Source organism: Pipistrellus kuhlii, unplaced genomic scaffold (assembly GCF_014108245.1).
Source record: "Pipistrellus kuhlii isolate mPipKuh1 unplaced genomic scaffold, mPipKuh1.p scaffold_m20_p_84, whole genome shotgun sequence".
Taxonomy (NCBI): Eukaryota; Metazoa; Chordata; class Mammalia; order Chiroptera; family Vespertilionidae; genus Pipistrellus; species Pipistrellus kuhlii.
In genome coordinates, this window is record NW_023425589.1 from 239,466 (window position 1) to 259,232 (window position 19,767).

General features: G+C 56.2%; 1 protein-coding gene across 1 annotated transcript; it reads right to left on the reverse strand.

Moving 5' to 3' along the window:
• Positions 1–7: 7 nt before the first annotated feature.
• GYS1 (glycogen synthase 1) lies at positions 8–19,609 on the reverse strand. Its single transcript, XM_036425674.2, has 16 exons — positions 19,271–19,609; positions 17,665–17,846; positions 14,100–14,291; positions 12,990–13,175; positions 12,665–12,809; positions 11,497–11,614; positions 11,134–11,254; positions 10,098–10,204; positions 8,364–8,423; positions 8,200–8,278; positions 5,848–5,961; positions 4,517–4,643; positions 2,004–2,099; positions 1,735–1,898; positions 524–604; positions 8–398 (listed from the first exon to the last, which is right to left on the reverse strand). The coding sequence occupies exons 1-16, from the start codon at positions 19,386–19,388 to the stop codon at positions 81–83; spliced, it is 2,208 nt and encodes a 735-aa protein (XP_036281567.1). The 5' UTR covers positions 19,389–19,609; the 3' UTR covers positions 8–80.
• Positions 19,610–19,767: the final 158 nt, after the last annotated feature.

Sequence of the window (19,767 nt, forward strand, 5' to 3'; positions counted from 1 at the left end):
GGTCTGGAGTGGGTTTGGGAGCAGCGCCCGCCGCGCCCTGGGGACGGGGCGGGCGCAGGCGGGCGCTGGGCGGGCAGGGCTCAGGGGCGCTCCTCGCCCAGGGAGCTGGCGGGGCTGAGCGGCTCGCTGGGGCTGCTGGCCGAGCTGGACGGCGCCGTGTCCACCGAGTTGCGCTTGCCGGAGGCACAGTTGGCGCGGCGCGGCCACTCGGGCGCGCGGATGTTGCGCCGGTCCTTGGCGGCCTCCTTCTCCTCGTCGTAGCGCTCGCCGTCGCCCTCCTCGTTGGGCAGCTGGTCCTGCGGGTCCTCCTCGTCCTCGCTCAGGTGCGGGCTCGAGTGCCGGGACAGCGCGGGGGACGGCGGCACGGAGGCGGGCCGCGGGTAGCGGTAGCCCTGGGTCTGCGCGGGGCGTGAGCCAAAGGGCGGTGAGGGGGGCGCCTGTGCGCCGGGCCCCCGACCCCCCCCCAGCCCCCCCCCCCAGCCCCTGGGGACCCCGGCCCACTCGAGGGGCCCCGCCAACTCACCGTGTCCGCCTCGTGGGGCTCGTAGGTGAAGTGCTCCGGGAAGGCCTTGGCCAGCGCCATGTGGCGCGCAGACATGTAGTACTTCCGGGAAAGAAGGAGGGGGCATCAGGGGGCAGAAGCCCCGGGCAGGTGTGGGAGAGGGTGACCCCCCCCCCCCAGCCCACCTTTTATGCAGGTGAGCGCACTGCAGCCTCCACTGGACCGCTAAGCCAGCCACTTGTAACAGGTGTGCAGTTTTTAAAACATGCAATGCCGGCCCTGGCCGGTTTGGCTCAGTGGATAGAGCGTCGGCCTGCCGACTGAGGGGTCCCAGGTTCCATTCCGGTTCAAGGGCACATGCTGGGTGAGCCACTCGATCCCCAGGAGTGGGTGTGCAGGAGGCAGCCGGTCAATGATTCTCTCTCCCTCTCCCTCCCACTCTGAATCAATAAAAAATATAGTTAAGCCCTAACTGGTTTGGCTCAGTGGATAGAGCGTCAGCCTGCGGACTGAAGGGTCCCAGGTTCGATTCCCGTCAAGGGCATGTTCCTTGGTTGTGGGTACATCCCCAGTGGGAGATGTGCAGGAGGCAGCTGAATGATGTTTCTCTCTCAACGATGTTTGTGACTCTCTATCCCTCTCCCTTCTTCTCTGAAGAAAATCAATAAAATATATTTAAATATATATATAAATATATATATATATATATAATATATATAATATAAATATATATATATATTAAACAAACATGCAATTCCTGACTGTAAAAGAGACTGGCCAAGGGCAATGACCTCTTTTAGATTATCAAATTAAAAAAAAAAAAAAGACAGCACAAACACAATAGCCATCAGGTGTGAATGAATCTAAATTATATCTGTGTCTGTCAGATCAGCAAGAATCTGTACATTTTTTGATGGGCCGCAGAATTTGCTAATTAGTTTATGTGCGCCATGAGCGGAGACAGGTTGAAAATAGTTGGCCTGAGCCAATTATTATCCATTTTTCAGGCTCCGCCCCTCATGTAGATAGCAGAGCTGTGATTGGACAGCCTGGCCGCAGTTATGCAAATAGCAGAACTTTGGGCCCACGTGGTTTTCCCCGCAGGCGTGGACTAATTTCTTAAAGGGGCAGCAACCTTTCCAAGGAGGAGGAGCCATCTGCCCCCTTGAGAGTGAAGAGCCGGAGACCCAGAGCGGGAAGCCCAGGGCGCAGGAGAGGGAGTCAGGCCATACCCGGCCCAAGTATTTCCAGTCCAGCAGGTCGGAGAGGCGCTCGGTGCGGTTCCGCTGGATGATGCGCTGCCGCCGGCTCTGCTGGCAGAAGCTGTAGAGGAAGGAGGTGAGCTGCGAGCAGGAGTCGTCCAGGCTGCGGAACCGCCGGTCCAGAATGTAGATGCCTGGATGGGAGGGGGGTACAGAATGGGGGACTCAGAAAACAGGCCGACACCAGGACCCCTGCTCCCCAGGGCCCCGGGGTCCCGGTCCTCAGCCGGGGCGCTGACCGTACGCCGAGGGGTCTGCGATGTGCTCCTCCATGAAGCAGCCGAAGCCGGAGAGGTTGGTGGAGATGCTGGGGATGCCCATCACCGTGCACTCGGCTGCGGAAGGCGAGGAGAAAAGGTCCACTTAGCTTTCCCCTCGGAACCGGCTGAAATCTCCATAAAAACCTCAACAGCGCCCTCTACTGGCGCCTGGACCACAGGCCGGGCACTGAACTGAGCAAGTCAGGAGCCGGAAAATGCAAGCTGAGCATGACTATTACGTCAGTTTATTATGTTCATGAGATTCCACGTATAAGTAAGATCACGTGATATCTGTCTTTCTCTGCCTGGCTTATTTCACGGGGCACAACACTCTCAGCATATAATACTGTCCTTATTTCTTTTTTTAAAATATGTTTTTATTGATTTCAGAGAGGAAGGGAGAGAGAGACAGAAACATCCATGATGTGAGAGAATCATGGATTGGCTGCCTCCTGCATGCCCTCCACTGGGGATCGAACCCGCAACCCGGGCATATGCCCTTGATAAGAATCGAGACCGGGACCCTTCAGTCCGCAGGCCGACACTCTATCCACTGAGTCAAACCAGCCAGGGCTGTCCCTATTTCTTAGAGGGGAGGGAGGCTGAGAGGCTCAGAGAAAGGAATTCAGAATAAGGAAAAGTCTAGAGGTGGGCCGGAAGGATGCTAATTTATTGAGTTCTGGGCCAAACGTCTGCCATTCTCCCTAATCCTCACCACCTGGAAGGAACTTTCTTACGCCAGCCCCCACTGTTTCTGTCATCACAGCGTCATGGTCTGTTTACACCACATGTGTCAAACACAAGGCCCGAGGGCCAAATCCGTCCCGCCAGGCCTTGCAATGTGGCCCGCACCGCGCTGTCATCACTGCACTCCGCTGCGTTTCCATCACAATGACAGTTTATGACTGTTCAGTAAACCATTCGGCCCGCGATTTAGGCTGGATTTTAGATTTTGGCCCCTTCTCTGATTGAGTTCGACACCCCTAGTTTACACAGAAGATAAGACAAGGTCTCTCCTTATTACTATGGCTGGGTACAGAGTAAGTATTAGGCTTTGTTTACCACCTTAAAGAGCGCTAAGAGGCGGATCAAGGAGTTTACTAATTCTTTTCTTTTTAAATATATTTTTATTGATTTTTCACAGAGAGGAAGGGAGAGGGATAGAGAGCTAGAAACATCGATGAGAGAGATGTATCAATCAGCTGCCTCCTGCACGCCCCCCACTGGGGATGTGCCAGCAACCAATGTACATGCCCTTGACTGGAATCAAACCTGGGACCTTAGAGTCGATGCTCTACCCACTGAGCCAAACCGGTTTCGGCAGTTTATTAATTCTTATGTAAGGTCTCTAAAAGCTTTTGTAAGCTACAGAAAGCAGACACTACATATAACAGGAGTAATGGGGAAAACGGGGTAGGGGCTGGCCACACAAAAGCTATGCACTGTTTTCACCATGGATGAACAAAAAAAACAAAAACGGGCAAAATTCCTCATTCTCATGCAAGCACAGTTCAAAAGACTTATTGCATTACTCACAAATCGCCCCAGCCTGTGTTGCTCAGTGGGTTGGAGCATATTCCCTTACATCAAAAGGTGGCGGGTTCGATTCCCAGTCAGGACACATACCCAGGCTGTGGGTCCGATCCACAATTGGGATTCATATGAGAGGCAACCATCGATGTTTCTCTCAGTCTTCCTCTCTTTCTCTCACATCAATAAAAACATATCCTCGAGTAGGATTAAAACATGTTTTTAATTACTCAAAATGAAGAAAGACTACAGCAAATGTGGTATTGTATTTATTTAGCCTTAAAAACATATGAAAGCAGTTGGGTTGCAAAGGGTGTGAGGAGGGTTGAACTTGGGGAGATCAAAGCAGAATAGCCCAAAATGAGAGAGAGTTGCAAAGAAGCTGTTCCAACTTGGAGCCCGTATTTAAAAGGAGGTGGTTTGGCTCAATGGATAGAGCTATCCGCCTGCAGACTGAAAGGTTCCAGATTTGATTCTGGCCAAGGGCACATGGCTGGGTTGTGGCATCGATCCCCAGTAGGGGTCATGCAACAGGCAGCCAATCAAGGATTCTCTCTTATCATTGATGTTTCTGTCTCTCTCTCTCTGTCCCTTCCTCTCTAAAATCAATAAAATATACTTTTTAAAAGGAGCCAACAGGAGGAGGGTGGAGGGGACGGGTGCTGGGGACCGCTCAGGGAGACCGTACCACATGCAGCTGTGCTAGTGGACAGTGCATTAAGCAGCTGTTATTGGGGGACTGGGCGGGGGGCTAATGTCAGCAAACTGGGGGAGTCACATGTGCGCTGTGGACATCAGTCCTCCAGTTCCCCATCACATGAGCCCCAGTGTCCCAGACACATGCTGTAGCAGAACAGGCTGTTCCCGTTGCCCTGGTTTTGCAGAGGAGGAACTTGGGGCTCAGGGAGGGCGTGTGCCCTGTCCCGGGACCACGCCAGACCCCCAGCGCCACGCTGACTCACCCGGCGTGTAGCCCCAAGGCTCGTAGTAGGAGGGGAAGACGCCGAGGTGGCAGCCACGGACGAACTCCTCGTAGTCCACGGGCAGCAGGGGGCTTGTGGAGGACAGGAACTCCGGGTGGAAGATAACCTGGCAGCGAGGAAATGAGCAGGACTCAGCCGAGGCCCCCGCTTGGTCGGGGGTTCCAGCGTGGCCCACAGGGAGTGAACGTTTTGTCCGGGGTCCCCTACATCAGGGGCAGGACAAAGATCTGAATCCCAGTCTGCCTGCTCCCAAAGCTAAGGCTCTTTCTAGACTCAGAAGTCCTTTGGTAGGTTTCAGAAAAACAACTGCAGGACCATGTGGATTCCTGCAGCAGAGGGACTGACAGGACTGCTCCAGCCATGAGCACAGAAGAGAATCAGTCCGGGGATGGAAGATGCTGGCGACACCTCGCCATACTAGCAGTCAGCAGTTGTGCGTCGCTGCAGGTTGCCCAAGACCAAACCAGAAAGGGTGGGACCTGCATTACCACCATTTGCCCACCATCCAGAACTGAAATATCGTGGCTGACATGTGCGCATAAGGAACCGTTTGACATAGACATTGGGACTCAAAAGAAACTCACTACAGACGGATTCATTTGCCTCTCAGCCTAACCATTATTGCCTGTCTCATTTTTGGTTCTTATAACTGTATTTATTGTATCACATGAGCTCACTCATGTAGAGGAAATGATGAGCAACATAAACTTATGAACAAAAACAGACCCAGCAAAACCGGTTTGGCTCAGTGGTAGAGCATCGGTCTGCAGACTGAAAGGTCCCAGGTTCGATTCCAGTCAAGGGCATGTACATTGGGTGTGGGCACATCCCTGGTAGGGGGTGTGCAAGAGGCAGCTGGTTGATGTTTCTCTCTTATCGATGTTTCTAGCTCTCTATCCTTCTCTCCTCCTCTCTGTAAAAAATCAATAAAATAAATAAATAAATAAATAACCAGACCCGGAGACAGGGAAGCGTCAATCAAACTGTCAAATGTCAGAAGGAACGGGGTGGGGGGGCAAGGGGGAGAGATCAACCAAAGGGCTTGTGTGCATGCATATGAGCCTGACCAGTGGTCACGGACAACAGGGGGGTGGGGGCATGCGTGGGGAGGGGTTTGGGATGGGCATGGGGGCGGGGGGGGGGGGATGAGGACAAATATGTGATACCTTAATCAATACAGAAATTTTTTTTAAATAATAAATTTGATAAATTAGGTGAGATGGGGAATGTGAGGCCCCCCACTCCCCCCACCCTCCTGCCATGCCCAACCCACCCTGACCCGTGACCTCACCTTGACCCTGTGACCTCACCTTGACCCTGTCCGCGCTGCTGTTGAAGAGGCCAATCCGGCGAATGGTGGTCAGGATAGGGTCTGAGGAGTCGTCCAGCATATTGTGGGTGCACACAGGGGGGAAAGATTGCCGCTGTAGGGGTCACACGTGGGGTGGGGGTCAGGGAAGGGACATGCTGAACTTGGGAATCCAAAGAGACTACAACTCCCATCAGGCTGTGGGGCAACAAGCCCAAGAGATCACCAGGAGTTACATAGACTTCCTACGCGGCTCTATCTGTAAACCATCATAAGCTAAAAGCAAACTACACTTCCCAGCTGTCCTGGAGGCAGAGCCAGCGTTAACAAGCCCCAGGGACCACAGGGAGTTTAGTGATCCTGTTCTGTATCCTTGGCTCTATCATCAAAATAATTCAAAGAAAACAATGTCCCGCAGTGGACTCTGGGAGGGGGGCAGAGACCGCCAAGTCCGGGGGCTGCTGGAAGTAGCCGTTTTCTTAGGAAAATCCTAGATTTCTTTCTCTCCAAGTCCCTTTACTCTCCATCCTGTAATTCCCTCCACTTCCACCCCCCACAGAAGTCCAAAGAAACCACAATTCACGCCCTGGCTGGTTTGGCTCAGTGGATAGCGCACTGGCCTGCGGACTAAAGAGTCCCAGGATCGAGTCCAGTCAGGGCACACGCTGAGGCTGGGACTCTCGATCCACAGTGGGGGCCGTGCAGGAGGCGGCCCATCAATGATTCCCTCTCCCTCTCCCTCCCTCCCTCCCTGAAATCAATGAAAAGAAAGAAAGAAACCACAATTCCCAAGAGGGGCATTCCCCCTGAATTCTTTCTTCAGTTCCCCACGGGAGGAGGACATATAGAGCCAGGGGGACCAAGGTGCTGCTGGGATAGTCCGTTCTCTGCCAATATTCCATCATTCCTCTCATTAAGTGTTCTACACACCTTCAGTCTACGGACGCCAGCAAACCAAGAAACTACAACTCCCAGCAGCCCCCAGGAAGAAACAGGCTCACCGAGGCCGACCGCCTTAGGGACTATTGCAGATTAGTTTGGGCAAAAACAATTCTTCCCTGGTTTGTGTTGCTTGACTGCTTAGGTTTCCATTCCCCAGGAAAGGATGCGCCCACCCCGACCACAAGCGCCAGAGACCCCTGACGCCAGAGAACATTACAAGAACTCTGACGCACAGGAGTCTCCGGGGCCAGGGAAGCATCTGAGGGGCAGAAACGACCCACGGGCTGCTGGGAATCGTAGTTTTCACTTGGCGCCTGACAGTCTCAGAGAACTGTAGGTGCTTTCGCTGGCCTCCTGACCATCCCTCAAGAGGCCAACAAAACTACCGCTCCTAGCAGTCTCTGGGGACAGAGGTGGAGCTGCCAGAGCAAGGCTTTAGGATAGGGGTGTCGAACTCAATCAGAGAAGGGGCCAAAATCTAAAATCCAGCCTAAATCGCAGGCCGAATGGTTTACTGAACAGTCATAAACTGTCATTGTGATGGAAACGCAGCGGAGTGCAGTGATGACAGCGCGGTGCGGGCCACATTGCAAGGCCTGGCGGGACGGATTTGGCCCGCGGGCCTTGTGTTTGACACATGTGCTTTAGGACACGTGGGAGTGGGGTTCTCCTTTTGTAGCTCTCTTGGCTTAAGTTCCCGCCTTCACCTCCTGTCCATTGACCATGGGGATGCAAAGAAACTACAACTCCCAACAGCCTCCCGTGGCAAAATACATTAGGGCAGTGGTGGGCAAACTCATTAATCAACAGTACAACGATTGAGATTTCTTTTGAGAGCCACATTTTTTAAAATGGTATTCACATTTTTTAAAAATATATATTGTATTGATTTTTCACAGAGAGGAAGAGAGAGGGATAGACAGTCAGAAACATGGATGACAGAGAATCATCGATCAGCTGCCTCTTGCACATCCCCCACTGGGGATGTGCCCGCAACCAAGGCACATGGCCTTGACCGGAATCGAACCTGGGACCTTTCAGTCTGCAGGCCATCGCTCTATCCACTGAGCCAAACTGGTTTTGGCCGGAGAGCCAAATTTTTTAAACTTAAACTATATAGGTAGGTCTATTGCTATTAACGTAATTAGGGTACTCCTAATTTTGTGGGAGAGCCACACTCAAGGGGCCAAAGAGCCGCATGGGGCTCAGGAGCTGCAGTTTGCCGTCCACTGCTGTCAGGGGAAAGCGGGCTGCCTTAAGGGCTTCTGGGAAATGAAGTTCTGCCAGTCGGCTCACACCCATTTCAGAACCTCAGAACTCCCAGCCTTCTCTGGGGTCAGAACTAACGTGGCCGACCAGCTGTCTCTGGGGCTGACGGGCCTGCCATGCCTCTGCTCGGGGGTCCCGGTACCTGCGTGGCGAAGATGGCTCTCTTCATCATGGTGAAGTCCTCCTTGTCCAGCATCTTGTTCATGTCCGGGAGGCTCCCCCTGCAGGGCGAACGGGGATGTGCATCTGAGGAGGGCTGAGGACAGGGCCCAGGGCCTTGCAGGGCTGAGGGGTGGGGGCACTCACACCAGCAGGGATTCGTAAAGCTTCCTGCCGAATTTCTCCTTCACCGTGTTGGCCGTATCCCTGGAAAGAGCAGAACAAGATCACGTGTACGCCGAAACCGGTGTGGCTCAGTGGATAGAGCGTCAGTCTGCGGACTGAAAGGTCCCAGGTTCGAGTCCGGTCAAGGGCATGTACCTGGGTTGCTGGCACATCCCCAGTGGGGGGTGTGCAAGAGGCAGCTGATCGGTGTTTCTCTCTCATCGATGTTTCTAGCTCTCTATCTCTCTCCCTTCCTCTCTGTAAAAAATCAATAAAATATATATTTTTTAAAAATAAATAAATTTAAAAAAAAACAATTTTATATATATATATATATATATATATATATATATATATATATATAATTTTTTTTTTAATTTTAAAAAAAAGATCACGTGCACACCAGCCATTGATTGCGAGGTTTCTGGGCGGCCATGAAACTGAGGCCTGAGCCGAGCAGCCCGGGGACTCGGGCTGGAGGGCGGGGACACAGCTGTGTGTCCAGGGATCGGGGGCCTTCCCTCTCTGGCTTCCTGGTCCGAGGGAGATAAAAATAGAACCCACCTTAGAGGTTTGCAGGGAGGCCTCGATGAGGTCACGGCTAAAAGTACACAGTGCCCAGCACACGCTGCGCCTTCCAGAAATGTCAGCTATTCTTAGCGCCTGCCCTGGCCCCGGTGGTAGCCGGGCCGAGCCCCGTTTTATAAAAAGGGAAGGTTATGTGGGCAGGATAAAATGTGTGTACACAAACAAGGCTGGCCTCGAGGGCCGCCTCCAGCCTGCGGACACCCCGAGGCTCCTGGTCTTCCCCTGGCTCTGGCCTCAGGGCCGTGCTCGGGGCCTCGGCGCTCTGCCGCAGCCCCGCTGGCCTCCTCGCTGCTTCTCCCACCGACCCCAGGGCCTTTGCACTGGCTCTTCCCGGTGCTGGTCCCCAGACACACACAGGGCTTCTTCCCTCATTTCCCCTCTGGGTCTCCACCCCATGGCTCTCTCGCCGAGTGGCCTGTCCTGACAACCCTGTCTCATATTCCTGTGCTGCTTCTCACTCCCGCCCCCCCCCCCCCCAGGAGCGCTTTCTATAGAATTTTCTAGAAAGAGAGCTCAGTGAGAGCAGGGATTTTATCTTTTCTGTCCACAGCCGTGTCCCAGGACCTGGAACAGTGTTCACTGAACAGGGGATGGCTCATGCAGGGGTTTTGCAAATGAGGAAACTGTCCTGGACGGTGTGGCTCAGTGGATAGAGCCTCGGCCTACAGACGGAAGGGTCCCAGGTTCGATTCCGGCCAAGGGCACAGGCCCGGGGTGTGGGCTTGATCCCCAGTGGGGGGCGTGCAGAAGGCAGCCGATCCATGATTCTCTCTCATCATGGATGTTTCTAGCTCTCTATCCCTCTCCCTTCCTCTCTGAAATCAATAAAGAAATGTTTAAAAAAAAAATGAGGAAACTGAGGCTCAGAGAGGGGCCGTGGTTTTTGCCTGAAGCCAGCAAGCGGCGTGTGCTAGACCTCCCAGGTCTGATATCGGACCCTGGTCCCTCTGCCACGCTTGTCCCGCTGTGACTTCTCACTGGCCCCGAGCGGAAGGGTCTTAAGCAGGCGGCCGCGCTGGGGAAGCCGGTGGGGCGGGTGGGACCGTGTTACAGGGGACAAGAGCGAGGTGCCAGGAGAAACCCTGGGCCCCAAGCTCCCAGCCGGGGTCCCGGGCGGGGGCTGCTGACCAGAGCTGCTTGCGCACGGCCTGGCCCTTGAGGGTCTCCACGTTGAAGTTATTGGTCCGCGCCGGCATGATGAAGAAGGCGACCACCGTCTGCTCGCTGTTGTTGACCTGCGGCCCGGGAGGGGGGGGTCGGGATCAATGGGAGGAGGCTGAGGCCATGCCCCCTTCCCCACCCACTGAGACGGCGAGGACCCTGCCCTGCCCCTGCCTGTGGAGAAGATGTACAGGACAGCCCGGCCGGTGTGGCTCAATGGTTAGGCACTGACCTAGGAACCAGGAGGCCACGGTTCGATTCGCGGTCAGGGTACAGGCCCAGTTTGCGGGCTCCATCCCCAGTGGGAGGCAGCCGATCGATGATTCTCTCTCATCATGAATGTCTCTCTCCCTCTCCCTTCCTCTCTGAAATCAATAAAAAATATTTAAAAAGAAAAGAAGTATAGGACGAGCCCTGGCTGCTGTGGCTCAGTGGACAGAGTGTCATTTGCCTGCAGACTGGAGAGTCCCAGGTTCGATTCCAGCCCAGAGCACATTCCCAGTGGCAAGCTTGGTCCCCAGTAGGGGGCGTGCAAGAGGCAGCCGATCAATGATTCTCTCTCATCATGGATGTTTCTATCTCTTTCTCCTCTCCCTTCCTCTCTGAAATTAATTTAAAAAAAATTTTAATTTATTGATTTTTTCTTACAGAGAGGAACAGAGAGGGATAGAGAATCAGAAACATCAATCAGCTGCCTCTTGCACACCCCCTGCTGGGGATGTGCCCGCAACCAAGGTACATGCCCTTGACCGGGATCCAACCTGGGACCCTTGAGTCCGCAAGCCGACGCTCTATCCACTGAGCCACACCGGCTTTGGCTCAATAAACTTATATTTTACAAAAAGTATAGGAAGTGTCGCCATGCCCCCTGCGACCCCACCTTCTCTCTGGGTTTCTATGCTTCCCCCAAAGGGTTCCCCCCCTCCCCCCCCCCCCGTCTCTGTTCCTGGCGGGATGTGCTGGCTCCCGGCCCTCCCTCTGCCCCTCGCAGCCCAGGACTCACCCTGAGCAGGTAGTTGAGCCGGGCCAAGGCCTCCAGGAAGATGTCGGCCCCCTTGTTGGAGAACTCGTAGCGCCCGGCGATAAAGAAGTACAGCGTCTTGTCCAAGTTGAAGTCCAGGTGCCTGAAAAGCCAGAAGGCGGGGTGACGCCGAGACCCCCCTCCCCCGCCCTCTCGTCCTGCCCTCGGACGACAAGCCCAGAAGGAGGCAGGGCAAGGAGCACTCCGGGGCTCCCGGGATCTGTGGTCTTTCCTCCTGGGATGGGATCTAAGACGCTCCGGTGCTCAGCCCCGTCCTCTGCGCTCAGGAGCGCCCGCGGCTGAGCTGCCGGCCCCCCGCCAGGGCCCGGGGTCTGGCCCGCGCACCCGTAGAAGTGGCCCCGGACGAACTCCTGGATGCGCGCCTTGCTCTGCGCGTGCAGGTTCTGGAACTCGTGCATGGCGGAGAACTTCTTCACGTTGAGCCCGTTGGGCGTCACGATATCTGGGGGTGGGGGAGAAGGGCCCAGGTTCCACGTCTTCCTCAGACCCATGTGGCCGAATGAATGACCGAAGACCCCTTTCCTTCTGTGATGTCTTCCTGTCAATAGTTCCTCCTTGGTGACCCTGCTGCCCTGCCCCTACATGCCTTCTTGCCCAATAACTACAACTCCCATCAGCCTCTGCAAACGGCTAGTCAGGCAGGGAACCAGTCTGCATGGGGTTTCCTGGGAGTTGCGGTTCCTTTGTTTGCCCTCTACTACCCTGAGCTGGAAATGATCTCACATCTCCAACCTGCTTCTCCCACAATATACCTTCCTCTTTTAGGGTCCCAAGCCTCTCTTAAGGTCCAAACCATTTCCTATTCTCACAAAAATTAAAGCACATCATTGAAAAACCACAACCCCCATCAGCTCCCTGGAAGAAATTCTAGGAACATAAGGAGCTGAGCAGCCACAGCCCTTTCGGACGCTGGTTCTCACCTCACATCCACTGAGAACTGATGCTATAGATGGGAAAAGAAGTGGTTCCAATCCTGCTTCTCTCAAAAACAAACCCCAAAGAGCCTCCATCCCCTTCCAGAAGACCAATGCCTATGTCAGCCGCTAGAAGAATGTTAACAATTTCTGAAATTAGCATCAAAGGAACTACACTTTCCGTTAGCCTCCAGAGTATACAGGCCACCTCCTAGGGCCTTCTGGGAGTTGTAGTTCTCTGCTCTTTACAGTAAACAAACAAAAGTTGGTGCGGGCCGAAACTGGTTTGGCTCAGTGGATAGAGCGTCGGTCTGGGGACTGAAAGATCCCAGATTCGATTCCAGTCAAGGGAATATACGTTGGTTGTGGGCACATCCCCAGTGGGGGGTGTGCAAGAGGCAGCTGGTCGATGATTCTCTTGCATCGATGTTTCTAACTCTCTATCCCTCTCTCTTCCTCTCTGTAAAAAAATCAATAAAATATACTTTAAACAAAATAAATAAATAAAATGGGTGCGGGCCTTGGCCTAGGTGACCGACTGCCTCATTCACGGGTAGGGACCCCAGCCCATCACCCACCCGGTTTCCTCTTGAGGAGGTGCTGGGCCTCGATGGCGGTGATCTGGGACACGGTGGCGAAGACGTGGGCGCAGTGGGCGGCCGCCCGCTCCATGCAGTAGCGGTGATAGATCTGCCTGTCACCTGCTTCCTTGTCCACGTTGAACTGGGCGGGAAGAGAGGGCACCCCGGTGAGGATGATTGGGTGGAGGACTCTGGGGCCTGGGTCTCCGGGGATGCGGGATGCGGGAGGAGGGAGGAGGGAGCCCACTGCCCGGGGCTCTGCAGGCAGCGCCGGGCTGGCTGTCCCGCCGCGCTGGCGGCCCCCGCACCCCTCCGAGCTCACGTTCTCCAGGTTGTTGTAGAAGTCCACGGCCCCCGCACACAGGTAGCGCCCCAGCAGCGTGGCGTGCGTGGTGAAGATGGTCGCCACGGGCAGCCGCCGCGCCCGGCACAGGCAGAGCCCCACGCCGGCCAGCCACTCGTGGAAGTGGGCGACCACGTGCGGCTTCTCCTCACTCTGCGCCAGGAACTGCGGGGCAACGGGGACAGGGGCGCTGTGTCTCCACGTGTCGCGGAGACAATCAGCAACCCCCGAGGTGGACGAGGCAGAGGGAATGGCCGCCTCTGCAATCCCCAGAAGACCAGACACTACGCATCTTTGAGGCTGACGGGAGCTGCGGTGATTTGGGCCAGCCTTCTAAGCCCCAGCAAAAAGGCTGGATTGGAAAGACTCAGGTCTTAGTGTCCCCCCAGTCCTGGACACAGTTCCTAGAACACCCTTCATCTCCATCAGGAATAGACCCTGCCTTCCCTATGGGCGAAAGGACTACGACTCCCAGAATGCCCCGGAAGCAGCCAGTTCATAAATCGTTCTCCGCAGGGCATGGGATATGAAGTTTCTTGAGCCCTTTTAAAACCTAAAAGGGGGGGGGGGGTGTGTGTCAGAACCAAGGTTCCTGGTTCAGACATAGGCTGGCGTTTTCCCAAACATCCAGGGCCCCATCTGAGAGCCAAGTCCAACCTCTATCCGACTAGAGAACTACAACTCCCAGAATTCCCTGGGCGAGCCCTCCAGCCAGGCCACTCTCTCCAAGAACTAATGGCTCAGAATTCCCAGACGTGGGAGGCCAGAGTGAATGAGGCTGAGGTTGGGAGTTTGGGTTCTGGAGGGAAGAGAGTCTGAGTCCTTGGACATCCATGTGTCCAAAGATAAGAGTTAATCCTTTGGCTGGAGGACCCACAACTCTTTATAATTTTTTAAAAATATATTTTGTTGATTTCTTACAGAGAGGAAGGGAGAGAGATATCGGCAGGACCCATAACTCTTAGAATGCCCTGGAAGGAACCAGTTCCCTCTGTCCCCACCCAGACCCTTCTGCCCGGGCGCTGATGGTCACTGTAGTTCCGGGCTGGGGCCAAAAGGAGTGCCATGGGGACGGGCGGAGGGACCTACCTCACCCAGGAACCAGGTGGTGAGGAAGCCGAAGAGCACGGCGTCGTTGGCCTCGCGGTCGTACCAGGGCACCCCGATGTTGCAGGTGTCCCAGAGCTCCCCCTTCCAGCGCTCCAGGGCCCAGGCCGAGGCGCCCACGTCCAGAAGTACCACCAGGGGGCCCCCTTCGATCAGCCAGCGCCCAAAATACACCTGGCGAGACCCGCAGGGAGGGTTAGGAACCTGGACCACAGCCTCTGGGCACAGCATCGGCGCCTTTCCCACCAGCAGGCGGGGTGTCTGGGCTTCCTGCCTCAGTTTCCCCACCCTGCGTCTGCATCTGCTGCTAACTTCTCATCTGCTGCCTTCCTTCTCCATTCGCTGCCTGTTATTCCCACCACAATCTTTTTTTGTTTTTTTTTTAAAGAATGTTTTAAATTGATTTCAGAGAGGAAGGGAGAGGGGCAGAGAGACAGAAGCGTCAATGATGAGGGGGAATCATGGATAGGTTGCCCCCTCGCGCCCCACACTGGGGATCGAGCCCACAGCTGGGATGGAGCCCCAGCCAGGAATCAAACCATGGTTCACAGGCGACGCTCAAACCATTGAGCCACACCAGCTCATTTTAGAGAGGGAGAAGGGGCGAGAGAGAGAGCACGAGCAAAACATCGAGGTGAGAGAGTTACATTGATAGGTTGCCTCCCCTACGTGTACCGACCAGGCTGAACCCACAACCTAACCATGTGCCCTGACCTGGAATCGAACCAGCGAACTTTCAGTACGGGAGATGATGCTCCAACCGACTGAGCCAAACCAGCCAGGCCCACCACAGCCTTTTCTTTTCTTTATAATTTTATTTTATTTTATTTTTTTTACTGATTTCAGAGAGAGAAACATCAGTGAGGACAGAATCACTGATCAGCCACCGTCTGCACGCCCCACACGGGGGATGGGAACCTAGGACCCTCTTGTCCGCAGGCAGGTGCTCTATCCACTGAGCTAAACCAGCCAGGGCTTTCTATTTCTTTTTCTCTTTTTTCTTTAATATATTTTATTGATATTTTACAGAGAGGAAGAGAGAGGGATAGAGAGCTAGAAACATCGATGAGAGAGAATCATTGATCAGCTGCCTCTTGCACACCCCCTCCTGGGGATGTGCCCGCAACCAAGGTACATGCCCCTGACTGGAATCGAACCCGGGACCGTTCAGTCCGCAGACCGACGCTCTATCCACTGAGCCACACCGGTTTCGGCAGGGCTTTCTATTTCTAATTCGCAGTCCAGTCCCTGAGCCTGCTGCCCGTTTTCCCACCTGCTAACCATCGCTCGGACCTGCGGGCGGGCTTGTTTGCGGCCACATTTCTCTCCTCGACCACCATGGCGCCAGCACCTTCTCTTCCTGCTGCGAGCGCCCCCGGGGACGCTTCTTTCGCTGTTCTCGCCGCCACATTTCTCCCGCCTGCTGCCTTGTTTCTGACTGTCAGCCTGTCTGCCACCTGTTGCCTCTTTCCTCTGCTCTTAGACTCCAGCTACCTTTCTACCACCGCCAGCTCTTCCCCCGTCACGGGGCTGCGTTTCTCTACCCTCCGCCACGTTTCTGAGCCTCGCCGTCCCGTCTCTGCCCCGGCCACCTGCTCCTTGTCCGGTCCTTCCCCTCCCGGGACCACGGCCTGGGTCCCGGCCCTGCCGCAGCGCCATCCAGCAGACCCTCCGCACCCTGGCCCTTCCCAGCCCGGGAGCCTGACCCACGCCCTCCCCCTCCCAGCTGCTGTCCGCCCTTTGGCTGGGGCGCCTATTCTTAGGCCCCCGGCGCGCGGGGAGCAGCTGCCGCGGGGGGGGGGGGCTGGGTGGCTCTGGGGTTCCTTAGGCGCACCCCAACCCAGAAGCTGTGAATGAATGAAGAATCCACTGGACTTCTCCCTCCCCATCTGTCCGTCCTTCCGCCTTCGGCCTCACAGCCCTCCCTGTGGGCGGCGGCCACCTCGCTGTGCTCATCCTCCAGCTCTCACTGGAGCCCTGGGACTCCTCTCCTCTCTCTTTAAAAAATAATTATATATATATATATATACACACACACACACACACACCATATATATATATATATATATATAAATTGATGTGAGCCGAAACCAATTTGGCTCAGTGGATAGGGCATCAGCCTGCGGACTGAAGGGTCTCAGGTTCAATTCCGGTCAAGGGCATGGTATGTTGGTTGTGGGCACATCCCCAGGGAGAGGTGTGCAGGAGGCAGCTGGTGGATGTTTCTCTCTCAACGATGTTTCTACCTCTCTATTCCTCTCCCTTCTTCTCTGTAAAAAAAATCAATAAAATATATATTTTTTAAAATAAAAAAGTAAATTGATTGATTTCAGAGAGGATTTGAAAGGGAGAGACATGGAAACATCAATGATGATAGAGAATCATGGATCGGCTGCCTCCTGCACGCCCCCTACTGGCGATCAAGCCCATAATCCCAGGCCTGTGCCAAGACCGAGAACTGAACCGTGGCCTCCTGGTTCATAAGTCGACACTCAACCAGTGAGCCATGTCGGCCGGGGTCCCCTTCTCTTTAACCCCTGGCTCTGCTCACCAAAACTCCTCCCTTCATCAGTCTTCCATCTTCTCTCCTTCCTGGTCTAGACTCTCTCCTTCCCTACTGGTCTGGTCCCGGGAGGGCTGGGGGGCAGGCGTGGAGGCACCATCACCTTTTGGGGACACTCACTGTCTCTCCATCCATCTCTCTCTCCCCCTGGCCTGCCTGTCCGCCCCCCTCTGCAAGCCCGGCTGTTTACAGAAATACTGATGACGATGATAATAATAACCACCACAATAATAGCTCACCCGCGGCGCTGACTGCATGCCAGGAACGGGGCCGAGGAATCCATTCACCCTGTCACCCCCCACAGCCCCGTCAGGCTGAGGCCGTGGGCCAAGGTCACACGGACAGGAAGTGGAGGAGCCAAATGTGAACGTCAGGCTGCCTGCCCAACACCTAACTCCGGCCACCTGCCTCCTCCGAGCCCGCCTCTCCCCTGGGCTCTGGCTGCTGTCCTCTGCGCCCAGCTCTTCCCCCCTCTCTCTGGGCCTGAGGATCTTGGAACCGTCCTTCCGTCTTTTTTTTTAATTTAATGTATTTTATTGATTTTTTACAGAGAGGAAGGGAGAGGGATAGAGAGCTAGAAACATCGATGAGAGAGAAGCATCGACCAGCTGCCTCCTGCACAGCCCCCACCGGGGATGTGCCCGCAACCAAAGTACATGCCCTTGACTGGAATCGAACCCGGGACCTTTGAGTCCGCAGGCCGACGCTCTATCCACTGAGCCAAACTGGTCCCGGCCTTCCGTCTGTCCTGTACCTGCTGTCTGTCTGCCCATTTACTAATGTCTCGGAGCATGGGGTTCACCCACCCACTTCCTGCATCTAAGTGTCATCACACCACCCCTGGGGGAGTCCCGGGTCATCTGTGCTTCTGTCCAAGCCTCTCTCTCTGCCTGAGGCGGTGCCCCCGCCCCACCCCTTCCCGTCCGCCTGCTCCCACCCGACGGCAGGCACCCACCTACCTGCCCCGGCGGCGCCCCTTCCCACCTTGCAGCCCTTGCTGTTCATGGAGTCCAGCGTCCGCTTCAGAGCCGGCGTCGGGGGCTCCAGCAGCTCCACCTGCGTCCTCACGCCCTGCTCCGTGTACGGCCCCACCAGGTAGTAGTTGTCGCCCCACTCGTCTCCCGTCACCTTCGCCTTCGTCTGCAGCACCGTGTAGATGCCACCCACTGGGGGCCCGGACCCGTGAGGACAGGCCCGGCTGAGCCCACGGGTCTGAGCCTGGGGTCAGCATCGGGCGTGGGGGAGGGGGGGAGGGTCCCGGGAGGCGCTGGGGCCCCCGCCTTCTGGCTTAGAGGGAAGAGGGGACCGGGAACCCACACATCAGGGGCAGAGGGAGGAGGATATGGGAGCTGGAGGACAAGCCCTCCTGGGTGGAAGGGAGGAAGGGGTGGGGGTGGAGCTCTGAGGGAGGAGGGGCCTGGGGGCCTGAGCTCCTGGGTCTGAAGGAATGAGGGGCTGGGGTCCTGAGGCTCAGCGGGACCGGGCTCCCCAGTTCTCAGCGTCCAGGAGCTGGGTTTAAATTCTCCGTCAGCCTCTGGGCGCCGCAGGGCCCTAGTCAGCCCCCTTCCAATTGCCCAAGAAAAGCTGAAATTGTCCTGTCTTGGCCCCAGAGACGCGGCTGACCTCTCCCCCAGTCCCCTGACCCCAGCGGAGGGCCCGGGCAGAGGGGACTCCGGTCCGACCCCGGAGTCTGGGCCCCCCGCCTCCTCACCCCCGGACACACGGCTGTGCTCACAGGCCCCTCCCATGGAGTAAGACCCAGTCCCTTTCTCTCAGCTGAGCAAAAAAGCCCCAAACCCACAGCCCTCTCTTCTGAGATTGCCCAGCTCCCGGGCTTCCAGCCCCACTGGCTCTCCACAGGCAGGATCTCAGACCCTCTGGAGCCCGGGACACAGAAACCCAGCCACTCCCACCCCAGGGCCCAGCCCCTGACCAACTTAGGACTCGCCAGCCTTCCCTCATTCCAATCTCCAAGAACCTGCGGCCACAGGCTCCTCTGCGTCCAGGGACCCAGAGCTCAGGCCTTCGGCTCATTCGCAGCCCAGGCGTTAGGGTGCCCAACCCTCCCCCACGCTGGGATTAAGAATCAGGGCCTCCGGTCCTTTCCTGGTTTGACCCTCGAGCGACCAGTTCACCTATTCTCCCACCAGGACACAGGCATTCTCTTTCCCAGTCAGCTCTCTCTCCAATCCAGAGGGGCCACAGGTCTGAGACTCAGCCATTTCCCAGGTTTGCGCTAAGAATGTCCAGCCCCCGCATCTCTTTCCCTGATCAGGACCCCAAGTCTCTCAGAAACCTCCCTCTGGGGGGACCTAGGAAGCTTTCAGGTCAGCCCCTCTGCCCTAGGACCCAGGACCGGACTTCTGTCTATCTCCACAGTCAGGAGACGCATCCCCATCCCTCCAGGGCGCAGGAGACACACCCCAGACCCTCCCCAAGGACACAGGAGTCACAGGCTCCTTGCCCAGAGCCCAAAAGTCATGCTATGGAGTCCCCGTCCCTCTACCACTCACCAGCCCCCGGCCCCCAGCCCCATCCCCATCCCCGGCTGCTCTTCTCGCCGGGGCCCCGCCGCCCGGTACGCGCTCACCTTTGTTGGCCACCTCCCAGGCCACTTCGAAGAGCACCGTGTTCTCCAGGTCGAATTCATCCTCCCACTCCTCCAGTCCCGGCAGCGAGGACATGGACAAAGTGCGGCTGAGCGGCATGGCGGGCGCGGGCAGGGAGCTCTAAGGGGCCACAGGTGGAGGATCCGGGGGTGTCTGTGGAATGCACCCGACGAGACGTGGAGCCAGGTAGCTGGCGCCCGGAGGGAAGCTTGCAACGCCCTCGGCTTCCTATTGCACGACCGCACCCCCCCCGGACCTGAGCGGGAGGCGGCCGCGGCAGCACTGAGCCCTGCGGGGCCCCTGCAGTAAAACCTCGCGGCCGCCAGGAGGCGGGGCCCGCCCCCCGGCCAGCGCCATTGGCCAGCGCCTGGGGGCGGGGTTCCCACGTCTCTCATTGGCGAAGAGAGCAGGGCTCGCTCCGCCCCTTGGCCATGGCTGCGCTCGGTGATTGGTGGTGAGCGCTGTCAATTCGAAGCTT

Bases quoted from the DNA above. Each gene is read 5' to 3' on its own strand.
- GYS1 (XM_036425674.2), bottom strand. From the start codon at position 19,388: ATGCCGCTCAGCCGCACTTTGTCCATGTCCTCGCTGCCGGGACTGGAG. The intron at 11,615-12,664 runs GTGGGTGATGGG...CCCCACCCCCAG, and splicing joins CCTCCTCAAGAGGAAACCGG to ATATCGTGACGCCCAACGGG. The intron at 10,205-11,133 runs GTGAGTCCTGGG...CCCGGGCCGCAG, and splicing joins GGCTCAACTACCTGCTCAGG to GTCAACAACAGCGAGCAGAC.